At 36.6% G+C, this 21,122-nt stretch overlaps 1 protein-coding gene across 3 annotated transcripts in view; it reads right to left on the reverse strand.

The window, feature by feature from the left end:
- RAB11FIP3 (RAB11 family interacting protein 3) overlaps positions 1-21,122 on the reverse strand; it is a 158,468-nt gene that overhangs the window by 69,888 nt on the left and 67,458 nt on the right. For all 3 annotated transcript variants that reach the window (XM_036738398.1, XM_036738397.1, XM_036738395.1), the window contains exon 3: positions 19,440-19,528. In XM_036738398.1, the coding sequence (XP_036594293.1) occupies positions 19,440-19,528 (89 nt within the window). The remainder of the gene's footprint in view (positions 1-19,439; positions 19,529-21,122) is intronic.

Genomic DNA, 21,122 nt, shown 5'->3' on the forward strand with positions numbered 1-21,122 from the left:
ATCAATAATGAATAGAGTGAATGAACAACCAATGAAGATGAAATTAAAGCAATTATAAGGAGATATCTGGCTCAATTATATGCACGTAAAACTGCCAGTTTAAATGAAATGGATGAATATTTACAAAATTATAAATTGCCCAGATTAATAGAAGAAGAAATAGAATATTTGAATAACCATGTTTTGGAAAAAGAAATTGAAAAAATCATAAATGAATTCCCTAAGGAAAAAAACCCAAGGACCTGATGGATTTGCAAATGAATTCTACCAAACATTTAAAGAATAATTAATTCCAATACTACATAAACTAATTGAAAAGGGGATCCTACCAAATTCCTTTCATGACTCAAATGTGGTTTTTATACCTAAATCAGGGAAAGACAGAGAAAGAAAACTACAAATTAATTTCCCTAATTAATATTGATGCAATAATTTTAAATAAAATGCCAGCAAGGAGATTATAGCAATATGTCAAATATCATACACTATAACCAGGTGGGATTTATACCAGGAATGCAGGGCTGGCTCACTATGTAAGCATAATTGACCAAATCAATTACAAAAACAACAAAAATCATATGATTATATTAAGAGATGCAGAAAAAGCTTTTGACAAAATAAAACACCCATTCCTAAAAAAAAAATTAGAAAGTATAGGAATAATGGAGCTTTTCTTCAAATGATAAGTAGTATCTATCTAAAACCAAGAGCAAACATTATCTATAATAGGGATAAGTTAGAAACCTTCCGAATAAGATCAGGGGTGAGGCAACGATGTCCATTATCACTATTATTCAATATTGTACTAGAAATGCTAGCGACTGCAATAAGACAAGAAAAGGAAATTGGAGGAATAAGAATAAGCAAGGAGGAAACAAAATTATTACTTTTTACAGACTATATGACAGCATACTTAGAGAACTCTGAGGTACCACCCACCAGATTGGCTAACAACAGAAAAAGAAAATAACAAACGCTGGAGGGGATGTGGAAAAAGAGGTACGATAATTCACTTTTAGTGGAGCTGTGAACTAGTTCAACCATTCTGGAGAACAATTTGGAACTATGCCCAAAGGGATATAAAACTGTTCATACCTTTTGACCCTGTAAAATTGTTACTAGGTCTATACCCTAAAAAGATTTTTTAAAAAGAAAAACTACTCACCTGCAAAAATAATTATTACAGCTCTTTTTCTGGCAGCAAAAAATTGGAAACTGAGGGGATGCCCATTAATTAGGTAATGGCTAAACAAGTTAGAGTATATGATTGTGATGGAATACTGTTGCGCTCTAAGAAATGATGAAGATGGTTTCAGAAAAACCTGGAAAAGACTCATATGAACTGATGCAAAGTGAAGTGAGTAGATTTAGGAGAACATTGTACATGGCAACAGAAATATTAGTAACACTAATTAATCATGAATAACTAAGTTACTTTGACCAATACAATGTTCTATGACAATTTCAAAGGACTCAAGATGAAAAATGCTATCCAGAATCTCCAGGGAGAGAACTGATGAACTCTGAGTGAAGACTGAAGTCTCTCTCTATATATATATATATATATATATTTACTTTCTTTCTTTCTTGCAACATGGCTAATATAGAAATATATTTTGTATGACTTCATACGTAGGATGAATATCACATTTCTTGCCTTCTCAATGGATAGAGGAGGGGGCTTAGGCAGGGAGAGAATTTGAAACTGAAAATTTAAATTTAAAAAAAAGGGAAGAGAAAAAGGAGGGATACACTAGTATAGAAAGGAAGAAGGGAAGAAACTTGCCATTTCTCATAAAGAGAAAAAGAATATACAAACATGAAGTAAAGAGATGGGAAAGTGGGCATCAGATGAACCTATACTTATTTGAAATGGACAAAGGAGGGTTGAACTCACAAACACATTCATAAAGTTTGATGTGAAATGAAGTTAATCTTAACAGGGAGCCAAGCAGGGATGGAGGGGATATTTTAAGAGGGAAGATAATACTGAGGAGGGAATAGTGATAAGCAAAACCAACTTCCTGATGGAGAAGAAGAAAGGAAGAATGGGGAAGGGGGAAAAGAACATGAGAACTTCCAAGAGAGTGCCTTAGTTTGTCTATTAGACAAGTGGGAGATAGCTGAAGAAATTATGTTACATGAATATAATGGAATATTATAGTATCTTAGAAAATGAGAGACAACATTTTTTGAATGCACAGAAGAAAACAGATGGAACTCACAAGGAAGCATAGACAATTGAGACAGTTTTGAAAGTAACGTGCATATTTTTTTAAGCAACTGGTGTGAATTGGAGATTAAGCTGACCACAGAATTCTTTTTTAAAAAAAATAATTTATTTTCCCCAATTACTATGTAAAAACAATTTTTAACATTCGTTTTTTAAAATTTTGAATTACAAATTCTTTCCCTCTCTCCTTCCCTCCCCTCCCCTCTCCCTGAGATGGCAGGCAATTTGACATAGGTGTAATCATGCAAAACATATTTCCATATTAGTCATGTTGAAAAAGAAAACAGACCAAAATGCGCACACACATAGACACTAAAGAAAGTCAAAAACAGTATGCTTCAGTCTGTATTCAGACTCCATCAGTTCTTTCTCTGGAGGCCCATACCATTTTTCATCATGAGTCCTTCAGAACTGTCTTGGATCACTGTACTGCTGAGAATACCTACATTATTCACAGATTAGCATCATATAATATTGCTGTTAGTGTGTACAATGTTCTCTCCTGGTTCTGCTCATTTCACTTTGCATCAGTTTGTGTAACTCTTTCCAGGTTTTTTCTGAAACCATTCTGTTTATCATTTCTTATATAGTATTTCATTAAAATCCACATTAAAAATCACAACTTGTTCAACTCTTCCTCAGTTGTTGGACATCCTCTCAATTTCCAATTCTTTGCCACCACAAAAAAGAACTGCTATAAATATTTTTGTATAAATAGGACCTTTTCCATTTGTTTTTTTTAACTCTCTTTAGGATACAGACCTAGTATAGTGACATTACTGAATCAAAGGGTATGTCCAGTTTTATAGCCCTTTGGGGCTAAAATGCTCTCCAGAATGGGTGAATCCATTCACAACTCCACCAACAGCACATTAGTATCCCAATTTTCCCACATCCTCTCCAACATTTATCATTTTCCTTTTCTTTCATATTAGCCAATTTGATAGGTGTGAGGTGGTACCTCAGAGTTATTTTCATTTGTATTTCTCCAACCAATAATGATTTAAAGCATTTTTTTCATATGATTATAAATAGCTTTGATTTCTTCATCTAAAAACTGCCTGTTCATGTCCTTGGACCATTTATCAATTGGAGAATGGCTTAATTTGATCCAGTTCTCTACATATTTGAGAAATGAGGCTTTTGTCTGACACACTTGCTATAAAATTTTTTCCCCAGCTTTCTGCCTTCCTAATCTTGGTTGCATTTGTTTTGTTTGTGCAAAAACTTAGAATGTTCTTTTGTGTTCTACTGTGTGGATGGAAATGTTGTTTTGGTGCTTAAGTTCAAAATAAACATTTTTTTAAAGAAAAAAAAATTTAAAATCATAGGAACAAGGGACAAGAAGTATAATAAATTCAATGAAAAGGGAATTTTAAAATTTGTTTTGAGAAATCATTCTTATACTCTTGAAAAATTCCCCCCTCCACATAGTAGATAATACATGTCACTCTCTCAGGAATATTGCTTTTTAAAGCATAGTTTTATAAGTAGTATAATAAAGCATCAACATAATTCACTAATGAGGCTTTTAAGAACTATAGTCATGGAATTCTGAACTTCTTAGAAGAGACTTTTAACAAACCTTTAGAGTTCACAAAAATCTAATTGTAAAACACCACTTAAAATAAATCTTAGCTACCCCACAACTTGACTCTTCTTAACAAATCGTGTTTGTGTGTATGGGTGTTTTTCCCCCTAGTGTTTGGCAAGCACAATAATCTGTAGAACAGGCCTGTTTTCCCTTTCAAACATTAACTAATAAACCCTCAAGAAGAGCTACAGGAATTTTGTCTGAGACATTAAACACTATTCTTAATTGACTAAGAAAGGGACAAAAGTAGTCAATAAAATATATCTTGATGATTTTTCTCCAAATACCAGAACCAAAGGATATATTTATGATTCTCTTTAAAGCATTGTTATTTTTTATTAAAAGCATCTAAATGTACTTTTATAGATTCAAGTACCTTTTGTAACAAACCAATGATGACATTTTCTTCTCTCATCGATCTCTGATCCCAAGATAGGCAATCTAAGCTTATGCTTGGCTCAATAACATATAAACTTGAAGACTATGTTAGGAAAAAGGTAATTTTTGTTATTGAAACTATTTTTTTCTCCACAAGGAGATCTAACAAAGAGTCACAAAGATTAAACCTATTTATTCAAATTGCAAGGACATCATGCTTAACTATTCAATCAGTAACTAGTGTTACCTTGAGTTGAAACTCCTCTAGAAAGTAACAGTTTAACTACCTTACACCTTAAAAGAAACAGCTAATTGTAGAAAATTCAACATAGTAATTTTTTTAAAAAGTCAATCTTGACTTATTATACACAAAATCTGAAACCAAAATCTTGTAATCCTTGTTCTCTTGTATCCTACCTGTGTGACCTTGGGCAAGATGCTGTATTTCTCTGAGTTTCTGTTTCCTTATCTGTAAAATGAGGGAGTCAGGCTAGATGAGGACAAAGGTTCCTTCCAGCTCTAATACGATATGATTCAACGATTCAAAGCGTCATGTATGAGAATCTAATCTTTTGCATTTGACTATCTGTGAATGTAAATTCTTAAGGAAAAAAGTATACCACCATCTTCTGTCAATGATAATTCCACATTTCTTAAAGAAAGCTTCATCCTTCCCTTCCATTCAAAAAAAATTAAATTAGATATAAAACTATATTTTTATACAATGCTTTTCTATTAATTTACAAGGTATTTTACTTTCCCATTTATCAATCCTTTTAATACTCATTGTCATAAATGAGTATCACAGGGATCTAATCTATCCAGCATTGTTATGAATAATATTTATTAAACATCCACATTAGATGCTTTCTGAATACAATAAGGCACTTCCAGTGGGAATATATAAAGGCTTTAAGACACAAAGATCAAGTGTGAAGAAACAAATATTAGAACATGAACAATAGGCCTAGGAAATTTAGACAGAAAACAAAAGTTGTCCACAGTCCCCCTGAAAAGTTGAGGGAACAACACACTAAAGGGAAAGAATAAAAAAGAGGTGCCAGGTGTAAAAAGAGTTGTGCTGGAAAAGGAGGAGAGTTCATTTGTGGGCATCAAAATTAATAATTGGCCTAATGAAAGCCCTTGAGTTTCAAACCAATTAACATTAGCGAAATGTTGTTGTCCCACTTTTCTGTTAAGATTATTTTTGTACTTCCTTACAGTATTTCAAACCTCTATCTTTTCTGAATTAATTTTAGTCTTTTGTTAATGAATAGTGCCTTCTATACATATTTACCTGGAAAACTCCTTCACAAGCTTAACCAGATAAATGTCTTTGATTTAGAAAAAAATTATTTAGAATATATTGTGTATTTTTATAGTCTACTAGATTTGCATATATTCTGAATTCTAAAGTAAGTCTGAATTAATTGAATTTTGAATAGCTGAGTAAGATTTAGGAATGTCTCAAAGCCTGTGAATCTAACAACACATACAATGCTAACTAAACAAGTTACCATCTTTTAAAATAAGTTTTATAATGTACAAAGGCTTTAAGATTTTTCTTTACATGGCTCAATTCTATCTTGACTTTGGACAAATTTAGTATGCCATGTAACAAAATGTAATTAGCCAGTTAGCATTAGCTCATCTTCAAAGAACCACAAATGTTAAAAGAGTTAGAGGCTTCAAATTAATAACTTAAGAATAAGTGGACATTTTTTGGTCCTGGTTCTGTGTGCTTTGTAGACACAAAGATAGTGCACATTCCTTCCCCTCTTCCAAAGTAAATAGGAATGCTAATAATTAGCTCTAAACACCTATAATTTGGCAGTTATTGATTTTTCAAAATTTTACCATACACTTCAAAGAGTTGAAATGTCTATGGGAAGTATTTATTTCAAAATAAATTATTTTCTATTAAAGACAGACTTGACTTCTTACCTGCAACATTAGGAGGTTTCCAACTGCATTTAAGTTCAGGTTTCTTTGAGCTAACATGAATTTAGCCTTCCTCTTGGGCAATGTGGAGTCTCTTCAACATGAAATGTGTGTGTTCACCTAAAGGTGCATCACCATCTCAGAAAAGTTTAATCTGCTTCTAGTTATGCTCTGTTGAACATCCAACTATTTCTGACGAAGGGAGGAGGGAACCAAAGTTCAGGAAGTACTCCATGTTGAGTTTTGTTTTAACAAACTAGCCTCAGCACTCAAAACAGAAAGACTTTTTTTGCTTGACCTACTAACCTTCAAGATAACAATATGTGTGCAAAGACACATTTCCATATCATTTTTATTAGCATTCCTCTTCCTCCCCCTCCCCAATCCTCCAGTAACCAAGAAAGCAGCAGTGAGAGAGTCAGGAAGGAAGAAAGCATATTGGAAACAATTTTTGTGTGCTATATATGCTATCAGTTCTGCTCTGGCCTGGATCTCTTTGTGCTTTGCCAATTATTCCCTTTATGAACTACTTCAGATAAATTCCTTCTTTCTCCCACACTCTAGATGGCCCTTATCACTCCATCCTTGCCACTTTGCTGACATACTTGGAAAATCTGAACATTTTTTTTTCTAACTACCATAGCTATGAAAGTGGGGTGCCAGTAAGGATTAAACAACATCATCTATTTCTTCTCCTTCTGTCCAATCTCACCTCTATTCGTATCTATAAGATTTCTTATATGAAGGGTGAAGAACTATATTTTAGGGGCAGGGAAATCTGTAATTTAGGAAGTAGCCAAAAGGTTCTTTTGGTAGAGAATATCTGGGAACCAATGTGCTAGATCATAATCATACTACAGTATCCAGTAGACTAAAAAATGGCTAAGTCAGGGCAACTCCCAACAAAGCCCTTAGAGGTAAATAACCAAAATTAGGCATCTTTCATTTAAGATGTTCCTGATTATTAGGAACCAAGTCAAACAAAAAACCAGTAGCTTGTTAAATACCAGAATAGTTTTACAAAAAATAATTTTAAACCTCCCTTGTTGGTCATTGTTAAGAAGGGGAAAGGTACTAATTCGTCTATAATAAGTTGCAAATTGTCTTGATAAAATATAGGCTCTTTCCATTTAAATATCTGCTATTTAATTTAAAACACAAAAGGATATTGGCTAAACTTGTATTTTAAAGCTTGTATTTAAGCTTTCAAAAAGAGGAATTTTTTTATTTCTCAATTAGTTACTATATAGTTTTCCCTTTAATTCTACTCCTTTGAAAATAGTTAAAACTTTATAAAGACATTTACATAATTCTACTCTTTTTTTATTTAATATATTTAGTTTTCAGCATTGATTTTCACAAGAGTTTGAATTACAAATTTTCTCCCCATTTCTACCCTCCCCCCCACTCCAAGATGGCATATATTCTGGTTGCCCTGTCCCCCAGTCAGCCCCGCCTTCTGTCACCCCACTCCCCTTCCATACCCTTTTCCCTTTCTTTCTTGTAGGGCAAGATAAATTTCTACGCCCCATTGCCTGTGTATCTTATTTTCTAGTTGCATGCAAAAACTTTTTTTTTTTTTGTTTTTGAACATCTGTTTTTAAAACTTTGAGTTCCAAAGTCTCTCCCTTCTTCCCTTCCCACCCACCCTCCCTAAGAAGTCAAGGAATTCAACATAGGCCATATGCGTATCATTATGTATAACCCTTCCACAATACTCATGTTGTGAAAGACTAACTATATTTTGCTCCTTCCTAACCTATTCCCCTTTATTGAATTTTCTCCCTTGACCCTGTCCCCTTTCCAAAGTGTTTGTTTTTGATTGCCTCCACCCCCATCTGCCCTCCCTTCTATCATCCCCCCCTTTTTTATCTTCTTCTTCCTCCTTTTTTCCTGTGGGGTAAGTTACCTAATTAAGTATGTATGGTATTCCCTCCTCAGGTCAAATCTGATGAGAGCAAGATTCACTCATTCCCCCCTCACCTGCCCTCTCCCCTCCTCCCACAGAACTGCTTCCTCTTGCCACCTTTTTGCGAGATAATCCAACCCATTCTATCTCTCCCTATCTCCCTCTCTCAATATATTCCTCTCTCATCCCTTAATTTGATTTTATTTCTTTTAGATATCTTCCCTTCATCTTCAACTCACCCTGTGTCCTCTCTCTCTCTCTCTCTCTCTCTCTGTGTGTGTATATATATATATATATATATATATATATACACACACACACACACACACATACATATATATACATAAACATATATATATATATATATGCATATTCCCTTCAGCTACCCTAATACTGAAGTCTCCTGAATCATACACATCATCTTTCCATGTAGGAATGTAAACAAAACAGTTCAACTTTAGTAAGTCCCTTGCAATTTCTGTTTCTTGTTCTTTTTCTTGATTACCTTTTCATGCTTCTCTTGATTCTTGTGTTTGAAAGTCCATATTTTGCCTTGGAGCATGATACTCAGTTTTGCTGGGTAGGTGATTCTTGGTTTTAATCCTAGCTCCACTGACCTCCAGAATATCGTATTCCAAGCCCTTCGATCTCTTAATGTAGAAGCTGCTAGATCTTAGGTTATTCTGATTGTGTTTCCACAATACTCAAATTGTTTCTTTCTGGCTGCTTGCAGTATTTTCTTCTTGATCTGGGAGCTCTGGAATTTGGTGACAATATTCCTAGGAGATTTCTTTTTGGGATCTATTTGAGGAGGCGATCGGTGGATTCTTTCAATTTCTATTTTGCCCTGTGGCTCTAGAATATCAGGACAGTTCTCCTTGATAATTTCTTGAAAGATGATATCTAGCCTTTTTTTGATCATGGCTTTCAGGTAGTCCAATAATTTTTAAATGATCTCTCCTGGATCTATTTTCCAGGTCAGTGGTTTTTCCAATGAGATATTTTACATTGTCTTCCATTTTTTCATTCCTTTGGTTCTGTTTTATAATATCTTGATTTCTCATCAAGTCACTAGCTTCCACTTGCTCCAATCTAATTTTTAAGGTGGTATTTTCTTCAGTGGTCTTTTGGACCTCCTTTTCCATTTGGCTAATTCTGCCTTTCAAGGCATTCTTCTCCTCATTGGCTTTTTGGAGCTCTTTTGCCATTTGAGTTAGTCTATTTTTTAAGGCGTTGTTTTCTTCAGTATATTTTTCAGTATTTTTTTGAGTCTCCTTTAGCAAGTCATTGACTTGTTTTTCATGGTTTTCTCGCATCCTTCTCATTTCTCTTCCCAATTTGTCCTCTACTTCTCTAACTTGCTCTTCCAAATCCTTTTTGAGCTCTTCCATGGCCTGAGACCAGTTCATGTTTTTCTTGGAGGTTTTTGATGTAGGCTCTTTGACTTTGTTGACTTCTTCTGGCTGTATGTTTTGGTCTTCTTTGTCACCAAAGAAAGATTCCAAAGTCTGAGACTGAATCTGGGTGTGTTTTCGCTGCCTGGCCATATTCCCAGACAACTAACTTGACCCTTGAGTTTTTCAGCGGGGTATGAATGCTTGTAGACTAAAGAGTTCTATGTTCCATGTTTGGGAGGGATGCGCCAGCTCTGCTACACCAGCACTCCTCCTTCCCCAAGAACCCCCAACCCGGACTGGACTTAGATCTTCAGCAGGCTCTGCAGTCCTGCTCTGATCTGCCACTTAATTCCTCCCACCAGGTGGGCCTGGGGCCGGAAGCAACTGCAGCTGTAGTTCTGTAGCTGCCCCACCTCTGCTACCCCCAGGGTGGTAGCCGAACCTCGAACTCCTTCCACTCCTGCAGCTTTTCCCACTAACCTTCTGTGTTGTCTTTGGTGTTTGTGGGTTGAGAAGTCTGGTAACTGCCACAGCTCACTGATTCAGAGCACTAGGGCACACTTCGCCCGGCTCCTGGTCTGGTTGGTCCGTGTGGCCCACGCTGCGCTTGGCTGGGCTCGGCTCTGCTCTGCTCCACTCCACTCCCAGCTCCGTGTGGGACAGACCTCACCCAGAGAACATCCAGGCTGTCCTGGGCTGGAGCCTTGCTTCGCTCTGCTATTTTGTGGGTTCTGCAGTTCTAGAATTGGTTCAGAGCCATTTTTTATAGGTTTTTGGAGGGACTCGGCGGGGAGCTCACGCTAGTCCCTGCTTTTCAGCTGCCATCTTGGCTCCACCCCCATTTCCCTAATTCTAATAAAATTTATTTTCAAATTTTTCACACGAACACAATTTATTTTCAAAAGTTTGAGAAAATCTTTTATACACATTCTTAAAACTTAATCTTCCATGAGCTCTTGCCTAAAAACAAGTATTTTATTCCTATGTATAACCAGCAGAGGGAAGTGTTGCATTACAATGTCTAACAGACATTACTACACTAATAGTATTTAAGGAATCTATGTTGCCTAAGACAGTAACATAGTTCTAGACCAGAAGCCCAAAGAAAGCTCAAAAGAAACTGGGGAAAGCTTAATGGAAATTAGTTTTGGCCTAAAGGAAATAAGTAAAAATTTAAACAAATTAATATTATGAACTACAATGCTGGTACCATACTCTTCCAAATATGGTTCCTTACAATCAGCTGTGACATTACTTTGACATAGACAAGTAAAGGAAGAAAGTTGCTTGAATTTTGCAAGAGCCTGTGTTTTGTCAAGGCAATTTATAATTTATTCTAGAGAGAATGGATATTTTTGTTGTTCTTAAAAATGACCAACAAAAGAGGTTTCAAATTATTTTTTGGAGAACTATTCTAGGATTTAACAAACTTTGGGGCTTTTGGTTTCACCTGGATCGTAATACTCAGGAATGAATGAAAGGAATTAAATGAAATGATCTGACTTTGGTTATTCTGAGGAATCTTGCAGATGAATTATGAACAAATAAATAATATACAAAAAGTATATTAAGAACATACAAGCAACAACTGGCAACCTAAGGAGGAAACGCTTCCTACTGATTTGAGGAGATGGGGCATAAAAAAATCAAGGAAAACTTCTTTTCAGGAGTAGCATTTGAAGTGAGTTTTAAAGGATGAATAGAAATTTCCTTCTGTCTGAAACACCATACTCTTCTGGTTCTCATCCCTCTCTAACTGCTCCTCTCCTTCACTGACTGCTTATCCTCTTCTCAAAGCCTTAAAGTTAGCATTACCAAATTTTCCTTCTTCACCTTCCCTCTCTCCATCTTGTCCATTGGCAATCTTATTCACTCATACAGCTTGAACTATCCCCCCCATACCAGGGAACCTGAAATCTGAATCTCCATCTCTAACCTCTCTCCCAAGCTCTAGGCTCACATTTTCAAGTGCCTTTAGGATATGCCTCAGTGACAGCTCAAATGTAACAATACAAACTGAACTTACTACATTTCCTCCAAAACCTGTTCCTGACTTCACCATTTCTATAAGTCTCCCAGGCTCATAGCTTTAGTGTTACCATAAATTTTTCTTCTATAATCTCATATGCAATAAGGTATCAGATTTTATTGATCCTACCATAAAACATCTATTCTATATATCTATTTCTACTGCTACCGTCCTAGTAACAGGCCCTTAGTACTGTCCATTTGGACTCTCTCTCCTCTCTTATTTATGTGTGTGTGTGTGTGTGTGTGTGTGTATTTATTTCTGGTCTCCTAACATACCTTCGCATCTCCCCTTTCCTTCCTTCAAGCCATTTTTTATACCAACTAGCAGACATCTTTCTTAGGCATAAATCTGGGTAATCACATAAACTCCCTTGTTCCCTGCACTGGTAGTGATTGTATCTTACCTCAAACTTCATCCAGCACTGCTTTCATTGATTTGTGCTTGTTTATTAAAAAGCACGTCATAGAGCAGCTAGGTAACTCAGTGAATACAGCACCGACCCTGGAGTCAGGAGGACCTGAGTTCAAATCCGGCATCAGACACTTGACACTTACTACCTGTTTGACCTTGGTCTAGTCACTTAAACCCAATGGTCTTTTCTTCCGCCCTCCAAAAAAAAGGAATCATGTCATATATTTCCACTAGGTAGTCTTCTTCATGAGGACAGTGCTTTGTACACTTTGGTAGTCATTTAGTAAATGTTTGTTGAACTGAAAAGACAGATTCTTTAGGGCCTGCTGGTTACTATTTGTGTGACCTTAGGCAAGCATAAACCCTCTAAACCTCATTTTGCTCCTCTGAAAAACAAGGCAGAATAGAAAGAATGCTGACTTTGGAGTCTGAGGTGTGATAAAATCCTGGCCCTGCTACTTAGTACCTGTATTACCTTGAGCAAGTCATCTAATCTCCTTGGACCTCAATTTCCTTATCTGTAAAATGAAAGGAGTAGAGTCAATAATCTCTAAGGTTCATCTCTAGTCTGAATTCCTTTAATCTTATATATCCTAAATCTTTATTTCTTTAACCAGTGACAGAAACACCACAATTATTATTTCTCTTAGCATCCAACACAATAAGTATTCAAGTGAAATTAATTTTTTTAGTCCCCTTTACAGTCTATGAGTAAAGCCAAATTAAATACAGTTACTCCTTCATCTATAGTAACCAATGAAAAAGACACTACAACATAGGTTTTAAATAGGGATGACCAAAAGGACTGTAAGATTACAACCAGTGTCTCTGATAAAGGCCTCCTATCTAAAATATACAGGGAACTGAGCTAAATTAATAGAAATACAAGTCATTCCCCAATTGAGAAATGGTCAAAGGATATGAACAGGCAACTCTCATTGGAAGAAATTAAAGATATCTATAAGCATATGAAAAAATGTTCTAAATCACTATTGATTGGAGAAATGCAAATCAAAACAACTCTTAGGGACCACATCTCTCCTGTAAGATTGGCTAATATGACAAAACAGGAAAATGATAAATGCTGGAGAAGATGTGGGAAAATTTGAACATTATTACATTGTTGGTGAAGTTGTGAACTGATCCAGACATTCTGGAGAGCAATTTGGAACTATGCCCAAAGGACTATAAAAATGTGCATACCTTTTGACCCAGCAATACCACTTCTAGGGCTGTATCCCAAAGAGATCACACAAGTAGGAAGGGGACCTATATGTACAAAAATATTCATAGCAGCTCTCTTTGTGGTGCCAAAGAATTGGAAATCAAGGGGATGCCCATCAATTGGGGAATGGCTAAACAAGCTGTGGTATTTGAATGTAATGGAATATTATTGTGCTATAAGAAATGGGGAAAATACGGACTTCATCATAACCTGGAAAGACCTACATGATCTGATGCTGAGTGAGGGGAGCCAAACCAGGAGAACTTTGTACACAACCACAGACATATTGCTTCTGTAATGACTAACTTTGATAGACTTGGCTCTTCCCCGCAATACAAGGTTCAAAGACAGCTCCAAAGGACTCATGGTGGAAAGAGCTATCTCCATCCTGAGAAAGAATTACAGGGTCTGAATGCAGATTGAGACATTATTTGCTCTCTCTTTTTTTTCCTCTTCTTTTTTGGTTGTTTCTTCTTTCTCACGTTTCATTCCATTGGTTATAATTCTTCTTTACAACTTGACTATTGTGTAAATAAGTTTAATGCGAAAGTATATGTGGAACATACATCAGATTTCATGCCGTCTGGGGCAGGAGGGGAAGGGGGGAAGGGAGGGAAGGGGAGAAAATTTGGAACTCAAAAACTTGTGGAACCGAGTGTTGTAAACTAAAAATAAAAAATTTATTTAATAAAAAAAAGGATGGTAAGAATGAGAACCTTTTTCATCTCTGTTGACACCTATTTTGGAAACATATTTTACCCATTAGCATAATATATTTTGGCTCATTTTGACTATAGGCTGAACATAACATTTTATTTTTTCAAAGTAACACAGACGCTGTATTGTTTTCTGAAAATCTTAACTTATAAGTGTAATATCAATTAAGTTGGGTGTTTTTGATTGACTCTTATAAGGTGCTAAACCCCAGGCCCAAACCCCTGTCTACTAGGTGCTAAGCTTATGTGGGCATGAAGCCCTCAGGGTCCTAAGGGGAGTTGCTAACATCAGAGCCAATAGTAAGACCCTGAGTTCTGGTCACTCGGATGACGTTTGATGACTGCTAAAGAGTGTATAAAAACAGAGAACAGAGCTATTTGCGAAGGGCTTTCACTCTTGGCAGTGTGCTAATATGGAGACTCTGGGCAGCTATAGTTAAGAGCCCTCCAGCCTGTAAACCCAGGCGTTTGGACTTTGTTAAACCCTGGTAACTATGTATTGAGATTTGAATCAGACAAGGTCTGTCTGTTGATGTTTGTAATTTGTTTGTATTTGCTCTGAGGTTCAGGGTGCTGGCTTTTTCCCCTGAACTAAGTGAATGATATTTGTACGCTGCATTAAGGTAAGCTTGTTAACCCCTTGACATTGCTTTCCTTAGTAAAGCAGATCAAAAGAACCTGGGCTTGCAGCGTTCTGTGTGCCAATTGTTGTTGGTATTACACAGCCACAGTAGCTGCTAGCAAGATTGTTGCAACAAAAAGGTTGTTAGGTTTTTGTGACACCAAAACCCACACAGAAAGAGACATAAGGAAGAAATAATAAAATATCATAATTCCCTCTCTCAAAATTAGGAGATCACTACTGTGGCTGTGTGTGTATTTTAGGCATCATCTCAAAAGTCTAAATTAAATTTTTTAACAACAAAAAATTAGCTACAATAGAGTTCTGAATGTTTACCCAGGTTCAAGAAGATGATTAGCTCCACTGAGAGATAACTCTCCGATGTTTGCAGGAATGAAATTTAAATTGTTTTAAGTCCCTAAAATTTTATTTCAACTCCTTAAAAAAACAAAGAGCCAGATTTGGAGTAAGGAAAACATGAGTTCAAGTTTTAATGGGAAAATTACTTAACTTAAGATTTTAAGCAGCAGGTAAATTGCCAATCTCCATCAGTGGATAGAATTTTCACACAAGGAAGTCCTCCTAATGATAAAATCAGAGGCCTACCTCCCCATCCCTCAAAAGAAAACTCATTCTCTTTTTTTTTTGTTTTAAGAACAGGACCTACTATAAGTCTGATCAATAAAATTATGTATACATAAAACTAAATTGTATATATAATTAATTATATGTGTGTATATACACATATATAATAGTTACATATAATTATATATAACTGTACTGGTACCGAATCAATATTTTGATACAGGTAAAATATACATCTATACATATTTCAAATATATATATATATAAACATATTTCAAGTACATACATATATGGTTGTACTTATGTTAGTTATAAAGTCCACAACAATTTTACATTATATTTGTTATTTTTTAAACAGACCACAATAATTGTATAACTCCTTTGCTTGTTAGATTTCAAAAATGGTAAGGCATCTGGGAAGCAATAACTCAAAAATAGATTGTATTAGCACTAGGAGCCAAATTTTTATTTGGTATCAGGATTTCTTGACTTCAAAGCCTGAGCTTATGACCCATGGTTTTAATATACTTGTAGCCAATGAGTAGTCAATAAATGTAAGAGATTTGCTGTCCTTAGAAGAAAGTGGTAACACTGCTGCATGGAGGGTATCCTAAGGGGGTAGAGGTAGAATAAAGAATAGTGTGGTGCAGGTAAAATCAGGTTAAAATTAACAAGGACCACTTTGAAGAGGAAAACTATAGAGTATATGTTTTGGGGTGGAGGGTCAAAGAATAGGGAGGAGAGCCTACCTCCTGGCCTTGGTAATTTGAGGTGGGGCATGTTACTTTACATAGATCAAATCTGTCAATTCTACCTCAGCATCTCTCTCAACTGTCCCCTACTCTACATTCATAATACTACCTTAGCTCAGGCACATCATCTATGGCTGGAATAAGAGCCTCATAATTGGGTTCATGTGTGTTGTGTGGTCTTGCTCATATCTAACCATCTTTCCCACAGCTACCAAGATCATCTTCCCATTCTAAACATATTACTCCCTTGTTCAAGAAGCTTCTGGGCCTCCCCATGAACTTCAAGCTAAAACACAAACTCTTCTGGCAGTTAAAGTCCTTCACAATGTGGCTCCATCTACCCTCCCAGGATGGGTAGATTACATATTACTCCCACTCATACACTTTGTGCTCCCGCCAAACTGGCTCACTTGCCAATTCCTCACAATACATGACATACTATCTGCTGTCTCCATGCACCGCTGGTCCCTTCTGTGAAACCCCATCACTTTTCACCACTGAGGTGCCACCCCCTGCAAGAATCTCTTTCTGATTCCCCTAGGTTTTAGTACCCTGCCCCCCCAAAGTGCTTTGTATTTATTTTGTATAGGTCATATCTTTACTTGTGAACATGTCATATTCCCTAAGCAGAATGTAAACAGCTTACTGTCTCACTTTTCTATTTTATGCCCAGCATGTAGCACAGTGCCTGATACTCTAGGGATTTAATTAGTGCTTTCTGATTGCATGGCTATTGTAAGGTCTTTAAATATCCTTCCTTCTTCAGCGACAAGGGTCTATTCCTATTCTATGGAAGCAGGAAAGTATTCAATAAAAGGACCATCTCCTGGGTCAGTGCCCAGGTGTAGCAGCATAGGAATTCCCTCTAAAGAAAGGGCTTAGGGAAAGAGATTCCATTCACTATAGCCTAGGGATGGCATGGGACTGACGAATCTAAATGCTAAAGATCATCATGAGCCTTTCTGACTCTCTTCTCTTTCTAGTTTCTTTATGATAATCAGGATAAGAACAACCTGTTTTTAAAAGCCCTTTCTCTGACTCCTGTAAGATCCATTAGTAATTGTATGTCCAAGTGATATCACTTTCATTGGGGACATGAAAACAGAGACATCTAAAATGTAACAGTGATATATATGGGGACGCTTCTTTAAGTATTGAGGATATTGGTTAAAACAAGAACAACAACAACAACAACAATAAATAAAATAATCGGGAAGCTGGAAGAGTCTGTGAAAGCCATTTTAGCACGGCTGAAACAATGCTGGACTTGGAGTCAGGAGAATCCTGCATTCAAATCTCACCTCTATAACTAGCAGGGCCTAGCAAAAAGCAGGCACTTAATAAACACTTGACTGACTGGCCATGAACGAGTCAGTGGACCTTTCTGAGCCCCAGTGTCCCCAGTCACTTTACAAGGATGATAACAGGATCAAATGAGATGATGTATGTAAATCACTTTGTACATTGAGAGCAGTATAGGAATAGAGAGGGACTGCCCTAGTGATTTCACTGTTAGAGGGAACTGCTGGATTTAAAAACTCCCACTATTAATGGCAGTGGGCCCCTTCACAGCAACTTTTGTGAGAGGATGAGTGACTTGGCTCAGGATCACACAGCTAGTATGGGTTGGAGGTGGGACATGAACTCAGGTTTTCCTGTCTCAAAGGCCTGCTCTCTTATACACTTACACACACACACAGCTGTTCACAAAATCTTATACAAATAGTTATTGTGATGGGATAGTGATGAGGATGAGGATGATGATCTATCCTCTCATTTTACAAGGAGAAGAAATTGAAGCCCAATTAAGGTTAAGTAATTTGCCCAGGTCACAAAGCCAGTACACAGCAAACTCTGAACTAGGCCCAAAGCCACACTCCCAAGTACAATGCTTTTTTAACATTAGAAGTTAACCTTTAAGACTTAAAGGATCTCCAAAATGCCTGAAGTACATTTTAAAGTCTTAAAAACATTTAAAGCCAGCCAGATATTAATTCTCCTTGTGTCTATTCTTATTCTATAGAACCAGGAAAGAATTTGGTGAAAGGATAATTCTAACAACTTATCCCCAGTAACTGTGCTTTCAGGCCATAAAATTCAACACTAGTGGAGAACAAAAGGCCTACAACTATGGGTGACAAACAAGTCACTATAACAATAGTATTGGTTACATTTGGAAGGAGGAAGAGAAGGCAAAGTTAAAAAAAAACATAGATTAGTCAATCTTCCTAACATGGTTGAAATTTCTGTTTTAAAGGAAATTTTGATAAAATGAAAACTCACAGTCCTCTGAGCTGCCCTTTTCTGGTAACCTAATAGAAAGGGGATTCTGACATCACAGAATATGTATAACATTCTGCTCTGTCCTTCTGTTTGACGCAGACTTCGAGAGCTTAGTTTATACAGGGTGCCTCAATATCTCAAAGCATGAGTTTATAAAAATTAGCTCTTAGATGTTCTTCTTCAGCAATTGTGAATATTAAGCAGTTACAGGAGGCCTTGTCACATATATTTTTAGAAGCGTCAGGCTTCAGTTAGACCTATAACAACAACAAATTCAATCTGCTCTTATTTGATTATAAAGCATTTTGCATTGCTCCTATGCAGTCAATTATAACTCTTTTTAATGATTACTGTGTCCAGCACTAATGTCCAAATTTATATTATATTCACATACATATATATATATACACATAAGTATATATATATATATATATATATATATATATATATGTAGCATCTCCCAGTACCAACATGTAATAACTGACTTTACACAGTGTTTTACAACTTGCAAAAGGCTGTCTATACAGTATTTAATTTAACTCTCACTACATCCTTCTGAGATGGTGAACCTTAGACTTAGTTAAATGGCTTGCTTATCAATGATCTTTTTCTCAGTCCTCCTCCTGCCTGACCCCTCTGCTGCACTCCGACACTGTTGACTACCTTGTCCTACTGGATACTTTCTCTTCTTTAACATTTCATGACACTATTCTGTCCTGGTCCTCCTCCTTCCTGTCTGACCATTCCTCAGTATCCTTTGCTGGCTCATTATGCATGTATCATTACCTAAATGTTGGTGTTCCCCAAAGTTCTACCTTGGGGGCTGGTCAATCGACTTGTCTGGCTCTACGATTAATTGACCTTGTCCCCATTGCTACTGTCAAGAGGTGGGATTTGAATCTGAGCTTTCTTGATTCCAAGCCCAGCAATTCAGATACTAGACTACATTCCCTCATGTAAGGAAGAGATATTTATGCCTCTCCAAGGATCTGCAAAGGACCTTCCACATGCTAGGTACTTAATCAGTGTCTGATAAAAGACACAGAGGCACCTCTGGTAAAAGAGTCAAGAAACATTATGGCAACTTCAAAACATGTAACTATCACCCCAGCAATACAAAATTTCCCTATACTATATACCAAAACAATTAACGTTCAAATGAAAAATCAAACTCTTTTGTTAAACCAAATTTAAAACAAACAAATAAATTAAAACACTCTTTGTGGTTGGGTCTGTTTCATTAACTGAATCAAAGTCCTTACTTAACACTGAACTCATTTCAACAACCACTTTATTATGTGCCAGACTGTATTAAATAGGCCTCCTACCACAGGCCCCTGATTTTTTTTCATGATACTTGCCTCATAAGTAACAAAGTCATCAAACTCATCAGGGCAGGCATGGGAATCTTCCTGGACATATCGAATGTCATACACCTGGCTCTCAGGATCTATAGGAAAAAGGAGATAGCTTTTAGTAGCTTCAGTTAAGCATATGTCTTTTGGGATGATACTTGTATTTCCTAATCAAATATCTCATCAAAACACAGAGATACCTGGGTTATTGAAGACTATCAATACAGAACAAACTTTGATCAATTTGACAAACATATGTTAAGTACCTACTATATACAAGCCATTGTGATAAAAACTGAAGATACAAAGACAAGACGTAGTACCAATGAGATGAAAAGGTCTTGACTATACTATCAATAAAAACTGTTGTCTGGGGAACAGTCTCCCAGAAAGAGAAGCATTACCAATGTGTTGGCCACTAAGTTAGGAATTCTTTGGGCATGCCAACCTGTAACAGCAACCACACTGGTATACCCAGAATGGCTGCTAGTACAGGTTATTTTATCTGCTTTACTAAGGACAGATAGGGGTCAACAATCTTTCTTTTTTAATCACATAAAATACAAAAGAGAAATAAAGACCAACAGAGAGGACTCTACTGCCTGAATCAAAGCTTTACATCCACCACTGAATCGAAAGAACCTTTACCTCTGAGGAGTCAGGGACCTCTGAATATATGGCCACTCACAGCCTTGACCAGAGAATCACAACATCTTTCTCATAAGTGAGCTCCCAAAGCAAAAGCTCACCTCTCAGAATATATACTCTTTAGGCTCAGTGCCTAATTAGAAATTAACAAAAGGTGTGTAAGGCTTCCTACAAGCAAGCAAGCTTCCCTTAATGGGCTCCGCATGAGACCTATTGATGGGCAGGGAAGATCTTACTCCCCATTAACCTTACATAACCCTGAAATTGATAAAAATACAAATACATGGGCCTACGTGGTCATCTTTTGTTTACATAGTAATCATTTGGATTGTTAAGAAAAGAAACAAGTACTAAAAATAAGTTTTTAGACTATCTATGAACATTTAACTACTAGTGTTCTAAATGTGAAATCTTTGTCCAACAACTAATAAGTTGATACTTTACAAGAAGAATTAAATCATAACTATAATGGACACCTTCACTATAAATGAAACCAGAAAAGCAGTTGTAGCTAAATGGAAGAATGGCTCATAGGTGCTCCTTGGAAAGGGGAGAAAAGGAGTAGGCAGAATTGTTTCAGTAGGTGCCAAGGAAGAAAAGAGGAACTTTTAGTGAAGATGGCTGCCTAACCAGGAGGCAGGCTGTGCAGCTCCCACATACTTACTCAAGAAAAAACTATGAAGTTCACATCAAATCAAGTAATGACAAACAAATCTAATGAGAAACGACAGTTAAGAAAAGTCTTCCACCACAAAACTGCATAAAAAGTCACAGAGATGTCTTCAGACCATGGGAAGGAGGGTTCCTCAAGCAAAGGGGTCCCAATGAGACCAAAAAAGGATGTGTAGCAAGAGACGAGGGGTCTGAGAAAGCCCCAGGGTAGGGACCCTGAGAGCCCCAGAAAGCAAACAGCACAGTATAGACAAATACTCAGATCCAGATAGCCCAGGCCCAGGAGCTCAGAAATCCCTAAAATTCTTTCGTGAGACACCAGAAAGGGTTCTGAAGGTCCAGCATCAAGAAACTTAAAGATCCAAAGGG

This window comes from Trichosurus vulpecula, chromosome 9 (genome assembly GCF_011100635.1).
Source record: "Trichosurus vulpecula isolate mTriVul1 chromosome 9, mTriVul1.pri, whole genome shotgun sequence".
In the NCBI taxonomy this organism is placed as follows: Eukaryota; Metazoa; Chordata; class Mammalia; order Diprotodontia; family Phalangeridae; genus Trichosurus; species Trichosurus vulpecula.